Below are 13,456 nucleotides of genomic sequence, written 5' to 3' on the forward strand. Positions count from 1 at the left end.
GTCACCCAAAGAATGTCAAAAGCAAATTTCAGACAAATTAATCAAACAGTTTTTGAGAAAATCAGCTAAAAGTAATTTGTTTTCTCTTTCTGGTGGGACAAAATTGAGAATCAATTAAAGGTCAATGAAAATTTTTGTGTACATTGACATTGACTCAAGGACTCTAGATGCAGAATCTAGAAATGGAAATTTTTGTAGCACCTTTGGGGGCCCTGGAGGCCCTTCAAATAATTAAAGGATAATGAGATTTTTCTTGCCTGTAGGCAACCTCTGAAAGAATTTTTATGTAAAACTAGAGAAAAAGTTATGCAACAGTTGTTCTGCAATAAATAGAACACTGTGAAAAAAATGGCATGTGTTGCCCTTCTTGGGGGCCCACAAGGATTCAATCATGAAGTTCAACTTACCATGAGCAGACAGACTGCCAAGGATTGTCTAAACCAAAATTAAAAAAAAAAAAAAACTGAATAAATGATTTTTCAGAAAACTTTTGGAAAGCACACTGCACATGAGTCTTGACAGCATTAAGTCCAATGGACCTTAGTCTAAAGGACAACAACAACAATAATAATAATAATAATAGTAGTAATAATGATAATCTTCCCAATTTGGCAGCTACAGCCAAAAGAGCCAAGTAGGTTTACACAGGGGTCAACATTTAAATCAATCACACAGCACATTATTTGTGTGATCATAATGATTCCTAGAAGGTATACTTTGGACTAATTATAGACAAAAGTGTTGGAGTTATGAACAACAAAAATGGTGAAAAACACCCATTTCAACTTGTTCAGGGGTCAAAAAAGAGAGTCTCTCCAATTCTGGTAAAAGGTCATATAAATAGCCAAAAAAGTAGGATTTAAAAAAAGGAATAGTTAGCAGGATCTGTTGTGCTTAATCATAATGTTATGCAGAAACATGTAGGTCATTGAATCCAAATGGATGTTGACTGTCAGAACAGTCAGAACTATTTAAAAAAAAAAAAAAATCCAATAAGCTCCTCCAGTAATTTTCATCACATTTTACCAAAACTGGGGCACCTTTCATTTTTGACCCTCATACAAACTTTTGTCATCATTTTTGCTTTTGAATCCAGCAACTCTAAATTTTGGCCATAGATGGTTCAAACTACAGCTTTTTTAAAAATCCTTAAGATTAGACAAATAATATGGTTTTCAACACAGCTGTAGCATTTTTAAATTTTGCTGCTTGTGTAATATTGCTAGGACATTGCCACAGCTGCCACTCTGGGAGGGTAAATGCGTTTTGTGTAGGTCGTGGTGTTCTGAGACTGTACTGTATCTGCTGTTTTGTCACCTTAGCAGGTACCGGTTAGTTTAAAATTAGCTGCAGGCTCACAGACTCTTCAACACTTTTTGTGTGACAAACTCTACCTATCACATCCTACAAACATTAAATTGAATGTAAACTTGTTTCTTCTTTTTTCTTCTTCTTGCAATTACAATTTAAAGTAGGTCTAGTGTTTGGAAAACAGATAGCTGAGGTGAACTGAAAGACACTGCCCCATCCCTCATTTCACTGGTGCTATCACTTAATTCAGCGACTCTGAACCCACGAGGCCCAGTTTGTGGCTTTTAAAGAACCCTATCATATGAAACTAGCCTTGTCGACATCGCCCGACTGGATCCAAAGCTCCAGAGGGATCCTGGTAAACGATATGATTGGAAAAAAAAAAGGAACATCAAAAGCACTTAAAATGGGAGATCCCTCCACTTAATGCACTTCACTAAAAGCTTGTAGGCACGTATTCGAGCTCATCATACCATGATCTTAAACGGGACGCAGTGTAAAGTACCACAATCCTTTGTAAACAACTCAGTAGTCAAACACTACAGTTCAATGCACCCACGGTTGACTTATATGTAAACTACAATGAAACAAACAAAACACACAACACTATTTTAAAAAGGCCTCTGGAAATGTAAGAGGACTTAATACAGCAAATCTACAAAGTGACTGAAATCTGGCTCTTGGCTTCCTAAACTGATGACCCTGAAGCCTTTTTTTCCAGGAGCAGCAGATCAAATGTCTGACTGGATGAAAGTGTGGAACAGAACACAGGCTGTTTATTTACACTGAAATCGACTGTCCGAGGTAGGCGGCTGTAATTAGAAAAGGTGAAACAGAGCTGAAGCAGTGTCTTTCAGCGCTGTTGTTAGCATACAGCTAGGGAATGGATTTGGAGAAGGGGTCGGGGGGGGGGGGGGGAGCAAACATTTCACTACATCTTATGTGTGCTTCATTTTGTCATTTTGTTGTTTTGTTTTTGCAAGGCGCAGTCTTAGCCGCTGTGTTTGTGCGCTGCAAAGTCAGGAGCCGGCAAATCTCCATCTCAGTCACTTGTTCACACACGCGACCACGTTAACCCCCCCGCCAAGCACAAACACACGTAAACCTTGGTTCTGACGGTCACAGTGCAATGCCACCAGTAAACAATTTGCGTTTATCTGTCATCCCATCTGAAAACAAAATTACAAATCTAAACTCCTCAACTTAAGGCAAAGAAGGTTTAATATTAGCTGCCCTAACTGATCGTCTAGGCCAAAGGAGAATGGCTGGTTTAAAAAAAAAAAAAAAAAGTCTATTGTACATTTGGCCTGAGAAAATCATAACTGGGTCGTGGAAATAAAGGCATATGAAATGACCGGCCTGGTCAGTCCAATACTGGCACAAGTGTGAGACTGGCACAATAACAAAGCAAAAGAGAGAAGCATGAAGAATGCCCGTAGGACAGATGAGAAGGACTTATCCGGCTCAGGGCTGCACTGTTCACTCAGTCAGGACCAAGGTTAGCTGATCCTCTTAAAGCAGGTTAAACCAAGTTGCCAACAGTTTCATACGCCATCCGCATACACATATACACACACCCACTCACATAGCCGTTGTAAGGTGGTCAAGTTTAGGTTGGAAGAGGAGATGGGTCAAGGATGGGGGAGGGATCAGGGTAAAGGGGGGGGGGCAGAGAGTTGTGTGCGACTATCGGAAGGGGGGCTCAGGCGTGTGAAGGGAGAGTTCAGGGCGGCGGAGGATGGCTTCCTTGCGCGTGGGCGGCGGCAACGGCGGCTCATACACCCTGGGAGCAGCCATGGCAGCTGCCACTGCCGCAGCGGTGGGGACCACTGGCCTGAGAGCATCCAGCGTAGCGACCGGTTGGGCAGACATCGCGGGCACGGCAGAAACAGCTGGCACTCCTGGTATGCCGGCAAGGGCTGCCACTGCACTCGGCGCTGGGTAAGCGTACTGGAACTGGGGGTACTGCTGTAGCTGCTGGTAGTACTCAGCATAGTACCTACAGAAACGGAGGCGGAAGGAGGGGCAGCAGAGGCAGATAGGTTTAGGGACAGGCAGTAAGGTTCTGGTGGTAGTACGCCACCAAATGGTATCTCAGATTGTGGCAGAGAGAAAAGCTTCCATGAGGCAGAAAAACAAACATGCTGGGACTACACCAAAAAAAAATTAAAGAGGTGGAAGTAGGAGGTTCTACTTTTCTGCAATTTTTTTCTAAAAATATGTGGATATCTGTGGAGGTGATGGTCTAGTGGTTAAGCGTTGGGCTTGAGACCAGAGGATCCTCAGTTCAAATCCCAGCCTGACTGGAAAACCCCCTAGTTACTCCTGGTGTGTAGTGGGCACCTTGCAAGGCAGCAGCCTCACATCGGGGTGAAGGTGAGGCATTGATGTGGAAAGCTCTTTGAGCGTCTGATGCAGATGGAAAAGCGCTATATAAATGCAGTCCATTTACTATTTACCATTTTATCTGTGCCTGAATTTGGAAACTGCCCACAAATGTCCTCATGGTTTGCATTCTGATACCTAACATAAGGACTTTAAAATTACAAGAAATAAGCAAGATGGACAAATAAATGTGTATCGGACAACATTCTGGATGATATTTGATGCAGCTTGGATAAAAGAATCGTGAGGTGGACACAAAAGGAGACGTGAACAGTGGATTTATGCAGGAAGCCTTCAGCCTGTGGTGTGTACCACAAGGACGTTTAAATTCCAAAAATAGGCAAAACATACAAATAAATGCGCAGTGGACAACATACTGAACGTTTTTTGTCACAAATGAACACAACGTTGCTGGACCACAGCATTGGAAACACAGGATTTCTGTGCGTTATTATGGTGTACTTTCATTATCAGCATTTATTTTGTTTACTACATTGATTTGTGGGAAAGCCTGATATAAATAGGTATTATGACCATTATCGCTACTAAAATATGGTTCATGTAAGTTGCAGGACCTCCATAACGTAAACAAAAGAAGAAATGAGACTAAGAATGCTGAAAATACAGTACAAGGGAGCTGCAAAGTTTAAGTGCATTTAATGCTGACTCAGACAATTTGCGTATTCATATAACAGGCTGCACAAAATGTGCAAGCCAAATCTGCAAAACTATTTACCCAAAATGATGTTCTTGTGTTGAAGTATACTCAATGTTCTTTAATAAATGGGTATTACAGTCAATGAGAGTATTTTAAACAGATGAAATGTTGAAGCAGAGATGAAGGGAGCGAGCCTATGAGCGCACTGGGTCAGTTGAAACACTGGGTAGAAATATTTTTGCAGTACTACTGATGGAAAAGAGACTGCATTAGTGATGGTGTCCTACCTGGCCATGGGGTCTTCTGCAGCCTCCACTACATCTTCTGCAGTTCGCCCTGCTGGTGTGGGAAGCAGGGGTCGCCGTGGCTTAGCTCTCTGGTAAATAAACGGCTTCATCACTGGATCTGGTAACAGTGGCGTCGACCTTCTTAGAGGACTGCGGTCCCTTTCCCCGGATTTTGCCACGGCCGCTGCTGCGGCTGCTGCCGCGTTCTGCTGCTCTGCCACAACCTGCTGGCCCTGGGCAAAGTAATGTGCCTGCCTTGCTGCCTCAAAGATGGCTGTTGTTGGGTCTGCCGCTCCCATGGCGCTTATATGAGCATAGGCTGGTGTGGCGGCACCGTAAATTGCAGGCGCTACACTGTAGGTTGGGTTGACTGCAGCAGCTGCTGTTGGCATTTCTATTCCAGGAGCAGCAGCTAAATAGACTGGAGGATTGGCCACAGTTGGGGTGTAAACGGGAGTGCTGTAGGCAGCAGCTGCTGCAGCAGCGGCTGCTGCTGCTGCAGCTGGAGTCGCAGCCACTTGGCCATAGATGTTAGGGGTCATTGAGCTGTACACCTGTGTGGCGCCCGAAGTAAGAGCTGCCTGATTGGCCACTGTTCCATAAAGTTGATTGGCAACATTAGCACCATACACTTGGCTGGCAAGGGCGCCATAAACAGCTGGGTTCACTGGGTTTCCATCGGCGCGGGTGCCAGTGGTGATCGCCGTGAGAGCCGCATATGTAGGATCAAATGTGGACGTGGTGTAGACTGAATTGTGCACACTTTGTTGGACCTGCAGTGGCAGGCCAGCGGCTGCAGCTGCAGCTGCGGCCAAGACCGCTGCCTGGCTCTGGTACTGTTCAAGAGAAGGCTTCCCCACAGGGCATTCACCGGCGTAGTGGCCCTGCTTTCCACAGTTAACACAGGGGATTTTCCCTGTCGGTGCCTGTTTGCTGGGCTGGACCTTGGACAGCTCTACAGATAGGGGACGACCCTTAAAGGAGGTGCCGTGCAGGGCCTCAATAGCCTGGAGTGCATCTTCCTTGTTTTCCATATGGACAAAGGCATAACCTGTGGAAGATGAATGCCTGGCTGTCATTGAGCACAGGGACAACTGTTAGGATCACAGTGGCATCGCCACAGGTACAAACTGTAAATCCTAAAGTACAGGACTTTAAATCACTTCAAATCCAGCTAAAAATGTTCTACTTCTACAACTCTTTGCTTACCTTTGACTTTGTCACACTCAAGAACTTTCCCATAGGTCTGGAACAGCTGCTGCAGATCTTCTGTTGTGCACATCCCGCTCAGATTACCCACAAATACCTTGGTGGAGTGTAACGGCCTGCCTCGTGACTCCTCCACCACCAAATTCCGCCCCCGAAACTCCCGCCCATTGAGGTCCCTGATGGCACGCTCTGCGGCACCCTCACCTTGCAGGTGGACAAAGGCAAACTGTCGCAGCACACTACAGCTGACCACCTGACCGTAGGGTTCGAAGATGGCCGACAGCTCTTCCTGGGTGGTGTCCAATGCCAGGTTGCCCACGAAGAGCTTCACAGTATTGCTCTTGTCCATGGCGCTGCAGAGGAGAGGAGTGAGGAAAGGATGTAACCATCACCTCTCACAGCACGCGCGTGCACACACACGCACACACACACAAATCTTGTTTCTGGTTCGACTGCAGCCCGAACAGTGAGAAAGACATTTGAATACAGCTGTGGACTGCAGCGCTCACAACATAGCCGACGTGGTTTTACAGCAACTTTCAGTCCATAAAATATCTGCAAAAGACAGAATGCTGCTGACTTTGTGCAATTTTTACAGCATTATGTTTGGTAGACAAAAATTACACTAGGCACGCACATGTGTATACACACACACTGCACTTAAATTATACTAACCTGGAAATTGCAGTCATATGTCCAAGTTTGAAAGATACTTTCACTACGTTGTGAAGGAGAAGACAACTTACCCCAATAAATTCATCTTTACCAAACCAAAGTAGATCAAAGTAGGCCAAAATCAATGGAACTTGTCTCTTTAGAGATCAACAAACATTTAAAAACAGGTAATAACTGGTTTATAGCCTGTTAAACATTATGCAATACCAGTGTTGCATAATCAAAATCCAAGAATGTGCAGATGGCTCCACAATAATCAGATTATCTGCTTTTTCTTTTAAATTAAATTTTTTTTTGCAAATACACATCACATCTGCCCCTTTAATAATCCTGTTCCTCTTGTACAATTATTTTTTAACAGTTTGTAACAGTCAATGCATTTCTCTCTCTCTCTCTCTCTCTCTCTCTCTCTCTCTATATATATATATATATATATTCAACAAAAATATAAATGCAACACTTTTGGTTTTGCTCCCATTTTGTATGAGATGAACTCAAAGATCTAAAACTTTTTCCACATACACAATATCACCATTTCCCTCAAATATTGTTCACAAACCAGTCTAAATCTGTGATAGTGAGCACTTCTCCTTTGCTGAGATAATCCATCCCACCTCACAGGTGTGCCATATCAAGATGCTGATTAGACACCATGATTAGTGCACAGGTGTGCCTTAGACTGCCCACAATAAAAGGCCACTCTGAAAGGTGCAGTTTTGTTTTATTGGGGGGGGGGGGGGGGGGGATACCAGTCAGTATCTGGTGTGACCACCATTTGCCTCATGCAGTGCAACACATCTCCTTCGCATAGAGTTGATCAGGTTGTCAATTGTGGCCTGTGGAATGTTGGTCCACTCCTCTTCAATGGCTGTGCGACGTTGCGACGACGAACTGGAGTCAGGTCGAGACCCCGATGAGGACGCCGATCTTGGAGGTGAACATGTTGGATGTGGAGGTCCTGGGCTGGTGTGGTTACACGTGGTCTGCGGTTGTGAGGCTGGTTGGATGTACTGCCAAATTCTCTGAAACGCCTTTGGAGATGGCTTATGGTAGAGAAATGAACATTCAATACACGAGCAACAGCTCTGGTTGACATTCCTGCTGTCAGCATGTCAATTGCATGCTCCCTCAAATCTTGCGACATCTGTGGCATTGTGCTGTGTGATAAAACTGCACCTTTCAGAGTGGCCTTTTATTGTGGGCAGTCTAAGGCACACCTGTGCACTAATCATGGTGTCTAATCAGCATCTTGATATGGCACACCTGTGAGGTGGGATGGATTATCTCAGCAAAGGAGAAGTGCTCACTATCACAGATTTAGACTGATTTGTGAACAATATTTGAGGGAAATGGTGATATTGTGTATGTGGAAAAAGTTTTAGATCTTTTGAGTTCATCTCATACAAAATGGGAGCAAAACCAAAAGTGTTGCGTTTATATTTTTGTTGAGTGTATATATATATATATATATATATATATATATATATCAAATTGTACCCAATCATCAATAAACTGAGTGTGTGACCCTTCTTGTTTTATCAAATTATTGTTGAACTAATACAAATGGCTACATTAATAGTTGAATGTAATAATAATGATAATAACAACAATAATCAGATAAATGGGCACAAAATTCAAAACTTCCCTTAATAATGATAAACTTGTTTGCAGTCTGTAACAAAATAATAATAATAATAATAATAGGGATTATTCATTTAAGGTGGGCAGCACAGTGGCTTAGTGGTTAGCACTGTTGCCTCACAATGAGGTGGTCATGGGATCGAGTCCCACCTGTGGCCTTTCTGTGTTGAGTTTGTGTGTTCTCTGGTTGTTTGTGTGGGTTCCCTCTGGATGCTCCAGCTTCCTCCCACATCTAAAGACATGCAGGTTAGGTGGACTGGAAACTTTAAATTGTCTGTAGATGTGTGTGTGGGTGTGAATGTGTTTGTTTGTCTATACATGACCCTGTGACAGACTGGCATCCGGTTCAGGGTGAACCCCGCCTCACACCCTGTGACTGCTGGGGTAGGCTCCAGCACCCCGCGACCTAATCCTGGATAAGTGATTGAAGATGAGAGCGTATTCATCTAACTTTGCCAGCATAACTGGTATAATGAACTCTGGAGAGCTTTTAAAAATGTTAATATTTCAATTACAATTTCCTTCCTGCATTTGTTTAGAACTGCAAAGACTAACTGATTAATTGGTGATAATCAACTACAAAACTATCAACAACTATTTTGATAGTCAATTAATCGGTTTGAGCTTTTTTATTTAATATCCAAATTCTTTGATCTCAATTGCTCAAATGTGAATATTTTCTGGTTTATTTTCCAAGCTGGTTACTTTCATCTGGCAGTAACTGGAATATCTTTGAGCTGTGGACAAAACAGCACATCTCATGGCGCCATCCTGGGCTCTGGATAACACAGATCAGCATATTTCATTTTTTTTTTTTTTTGACATTTTATAGACCTAACAACCTTTTGTTTAACCAAGAAAAAAAACTGATTGATTACTCAATTGTGAAAAGAATCATAAACTAGGTTATGTCCCATATTTGCCAACAGTTTTCTAAAACAATTTCAAAATTTCAATCTGTTTTAAACTTGTTTTGTACTTTATCACTGTTATATTTGGCTCAGTGTTGACTCTTTGAAGACTTTCATGTTAAAAAAAAAAAACAAAAACCTACAACTTTTCAGCAGCCACTAAATCTGCAGGTCACAGTGTTACCACAGGTTGGGCAACACCTTTTTTTTGTGTCCTGAACAACCTTTACGACTGGCTGTAAATCAAAGGGTGACGAACATGAGACTGTAGTATGACATTTCTATTTTCTGGTTTCAGCCGCAGTCATCTGATACTGAGGGAACAAACAACTCCTGTGATTGCAGTTCACAGAAAATAAGTCAAACCAGATGACGCAGAAAATGTTTGCAACCCTTCTTGATTTCCTGCCAGTCCCCCCCCCCCCACCCCCGCCCCATACTGCCACAATTAAATGTCACTACATTATAAAGACAATTCATGTACAATATGCTAATTAATATCATATGTATTATTAATAAATAATGCATTCATTATTATGGAATGTTGTTAATTAATTTTTAATTATGTAAAGTTATTCACGGCTGATTAGTCCTGTAGAAAAACGCCAAACTGTTGTCCTTTGTCCCTCAGGCCAAGAGACTGTACAACTCCTCACTTAGGGAGAGAAGGAGTAACAGGAAGACAGAGGACGGGAATGAGAGGAACAGAAGTAGCCAGTAAACCAGTATTCTAATCAATTACATTTGTCCCACAAATTTGATTGGTTAATTGTGTGACATTTCAGACCATAAAATATTGAGTAGATGGTGGCAAAATATTGGGCCGTTTCACATTTGATGTATAACTCTGAGCCCTGGCCACATTGCTGCACAGGTGTCAATAATGGTGCTATCAGCCGAGAGCAACAGCAAATAGTGCAGCGATGACAATGTTGAAATGTGTGGATTTAACTGGATTGATTGATGGATTTACAGTGGATTTAACTCAGTGCAGCAGACGAATAAATCTGTGGGCCTGCTCACAGAATTTCCAGTTTGGCATGAAGACGCTGTTGCTACAGTAACCTTTGACAAGCCGATACACACACTTTACTCACAGGACAATAAACGGCGCAAATGATGGAATTGGATTAGAATGAGAATAACCCTGTTGTATCTGATGATTTACGGACTTTCATGCTGCATTTTACAGTCGCAAATTGAGTTTTACCGGTGACACGTTAGTTAGCTCGTTTGGAAATCGCCATGGCAACGTGCACAATATGACCCCTTTAAAGTGGCAGCCCAGGCTTTAAAAATGTGGGGCGAACTGAAGCAGTGCTGTTAAGAAGCGTGAACCAAACAGAAAATAAGTATTTGAGTCTTGTTGTTGAAGACAGAGGCAGTTATTTGTACGAAAAAGTTGACTTTTCCCCTCTAGAAATGATGCCAGCTGCATGATGACGCAGCACAACACACGACCCTCCTCTGGACGCTTAAAGCGCCAAAAAAAAACACTCCAGTCTCAAAGGTAGACGTGCTAAATGTTTAAAACCTATCATCCACGTTTGCTAGGCGAGATGCTCACGTTGACACTAAAGCTAAAAATAAAAAAAAAGAACAGAAAAGCAGATAAAAAGCACTTTAATCGGTGCGGAAAACGCGAAAAACACCAAAAACGACGATAGAAACGGCGATAGAAACCGATACAGTGTAATAACAGGCGGTTCTTGGCGCACAGTGACGAACACACACACACACACACACACACACACACACACACACACACACACACACACACACACACACACACACACGGTGCAACACAACGGGCAACAAAACGGTCCGCGACGCCCCAAAAACAACCGTTAAACACACGGTTCTCATTCCAGTCGGACTTAATTAGTGCCACACGGCCGATACGTGCACATGTAGAGCAGGAAAAGAGGTTTAGGTGGAAGAATGAAGCGTCTTACCGAAGCAGCTGTGCGTTTCAAAATGGTCGCGCCTGTTTCCGTGTGTCGGTCATTCCGCAGTCGGAGGGGGAGGATGCTGCACAAAAACACCACCAAGACCTCCACGCTTCTCATTTACAAACGTCTGCGGCGGGATTTCAGGTCATTTTTGTTTTATTAATATATAACAGGTTCTGCTGTGGAGTCTGGAGGTAGCTATACTCCAGAAAATGCTATCATCTTTAACTCACCACATTAAAAAGGCATAGAATTATTAAAATTTGGTAACAATTAACGGGTCAGATCAAATGAGAAAAACAAAACAATAACATATTTGTTTCGCCTATGTAATTCCCCATAGACGTGTCTGCCACCTGCCGGATGGCTATAGAGTATGCAGGATTGATGCTGGATTAGGAGCAGGTGTGGTTGTCACTCAGTGGGGTTCCATTACCCTCCCAAATTGCTCCATTTGAAGTAGCAAATTAAAAGCTATGCTTAATAGAAACGTGTGTGTGTATATATATATATATATATATATATATATATAATCTCATATTGCAAAAAACGTTTCCGCTCACATCAGGTGGTTTATCAGGCGATTCAAAAAACTGCTTTGTAAAGCTTTTTCCACAGCTGACATGATGTTCAGCAAGTCACGTATTTTAAAATACATGACAGTACGAGCGGACAGATGAGACCAAGCTTGTTAAATCTTAAAAGACATGTTACAGTAATAGTGGATTATAAACAAAATAGAAATATATAGCAGGACTTCCAGTCTGATTTTCAATTTATTTTCATTTATATAGCACCAAATCACAAGAGTTGCCTCAAAGCGCTTCACACAGGTAAGGTCTACACTTACCAACCCCCAGAGCAACAGTGGTAAGGAAAAACTCCCTCTGAGGAAGAAACCTCAAGCAGACCAGACTTAGACAGAAACAGAATCAGGCATCAGAAAGACAAAAAATACTGTATAATTTGCCAGCATTAAACAACAAGAAAAACAGAGAAATACTAAGGTGATCACCACTACTGATGCCACTACTACTGAAAACTGTTGTCTTCTGACTATTTCAAAGTGGACACCTTCTAATCTAAAACATGGACAGCATGGTCACAAGCCTGTGGAAAGGATCTTGTATCATTGTAGTCAAAACAGACACTTCTTCCTTCTCTCTCCATCTCCCTCAATATGTGCTGTTTTGAATTGAGCACATTTTTCAGATTCTTTCATTTCCAAAACCTCAGTCTGGTGGTCGCCAAGAACACAACTGCTTGAAATAAAATGTAGTATGTATTATTATTATTACTTTTAGTTTCTCAAGGTGGAAAATCTTGAATGAGTGACATTCAAATCAGGTGCCCAAACCACCAAGGATCAAAGAAAATTTACTGTGTTCAAAGTCATCAGCTGTCCAGAAACACCCTACTTGAGTATTTGCACTAATGTGCTTCTGTTCATAGTTGTGTCAACAGAAAACTGGTGCACTTAGCCTGAAGCATGCTGTGTAAGCATTCTGAGACTACTTTTATATTAGCGAGCAGTTATCCACAAGTCCAATTAGTCCCCTCATCTGAATCCAGCTCAGCAACATTTTTGTTTTCCCAGCTTGCTGAAGGCAAAACTGAGATTGGTCCAAAAGTAAGTACGAAATGCAGATTGCTGCAGTAGACCTTTGACCTTACAAATGTTTCCACAACAAAAGTCAAACTGTGATTTTATACCTGGCCTATAAAGATGAAAAAAGTTGCAAACAAGATGACCTCTGTAGCGACAGTAATGGGATTGTGCCATTTACACACCAGCTGCATTAGAAACTGGCAACGCAAATTTCATCCAACACTCAATGGTCCTGATGCCATTAGGTTTCATTTTAATAAGACTTCTGACTCTTTGAGACGTCCCAGTTATTTTGGATACTTGTGGCTTTGATCAGTTTGTGCAGAGATTTTTTTCCCACAATAGCAGCAACACTCAATTTGTTAATGTTGCCATTTCTCCTTTTAAAGCCGTTCTGATTATTATTTTCTATTTGATTTCTAGTAGCAATATGCTATCCTACAAATATACTGTGGTATCAGACTCACAATATCAAATCCTCATCTTTAGCTCTTGCGACTGGGTTCAGCTCCTGGATTTGCCATTTTAGTGGGCAATTTTATGGACACTGTAAATGCAACACATTTCAGTTTGATGGACACCTATCAGTTAAAATAATCAAGGAAAGCAAGTACATGGATGACCAAGTGCTCAAGTGAAGATGGAGGCATTTAGAGAGTAAATGGCGATGCTTGAGATTCGAGCCCTATTACCGGTCATAAAATCATTGATGCACTACAAACAGTAAATGGACGGCATCTACTATTTACTACAAGATTACAAGCATGGCTCATCAAACTAGAACAGTCCATTACTCTCATTTAATGAGTACAAACAAG

The 13,456-nt window shown here is 42.1% G+C and overlaps 1 protein-coding gene and 1 long non-coding RNA gene across 3 annotated transcripts; both read right to left on the bottom strand.

Moving 5' to 3' along the window:
- Positions 1-1,453: 1,453 nt before the first annotated feature.
- On the bottom strand, positions 1,454-2,857 carry LOC117504549. The gene is made up of 2 exons (XR_004558821.1): positions 2,079-2,857; positions 1,454-1,995 (listed from the first exon to the last, which is right to left on the bottom strand). It is a non-coding gene; the product is annotated as an uncharacterized LOC117504549 (long non-coding RNA).
- Positions 2,858-2,873: 16 nt separating this feature from the next.
- Positions 2,874-11,130, bottom strand: rbm14b (RNA binding motif protein 14b). Of its 2 annotated transcripts, none has more exons than XM_034163996.1 (4): positions 11,033-11,130; positions 5,851-6,203; positions 4,642-5,713; positions 2,874-3,310 (listed from the first exon to the last, which is right to left on the bottom strand). In XM_034163996.1, the coding sequence occupies exons 2-4, from the start codon at positions 6,197-6,199 to the stop codon at positions 2,998-3,000; spliced, it is 1,734 nt and encodes a 577-aa protein (XP_034019887.1). In that variant the 5' UTR covers positions 6,200-6,203; positions 11,033-11,130; the 3' UTR covers positions 2,874-2,997. The 2 variants fall into 2 exon arrangements, with proteins under 2 accessions (XP_034019887.1, XP_034019888.1); XM_034163997.1 differs by having other exon boundaries at positions 2,877-3,310; positions 4,642-5,692.
- Between the last annotated feature and the right edge of the window lie 2,326 nt (positions 11,131-13,456).

Source organism: Thalassophryne amazonica, chromosome 23 (assembly GCF_902500255.1).
Source record: "Thalassophryne amazonica chromosome 23, fThaAma1.1, whole genome shotgun sequence".
Classification (NCBI taxonomy): Eukaryota; Metazoa; Chordata; class Actinopteri; order Batrachoidiformes; family Batrachoididae; genus Thalassophryne; species Thalassophryne amazonica.

Bases quoted from the DNA above. Each gene is read 5' to 3' on its own strand.
- rbm14b (XM_034163996.1), bottom strand. From the start codon at position 6,199: ATGGACAAGAGCAATACTGTGAAGCTCTTCGTGGGCAACCTGGCATTG. The intron at 5,714-5,850 runs GTAAGCAAAGAG...GCTCAATGACAG, and splicing joins TGAGTGTGACAAAGTCAAAG to CCAGGCATTCATCTTCCACA. The intron at 3,311-4,641 runs GTAGGACACCAT...CCGTTTCTGTAG, and splicing joins GCAGAAGACCCCATGGCCAG to GTACTATGCTGAGTACTACC.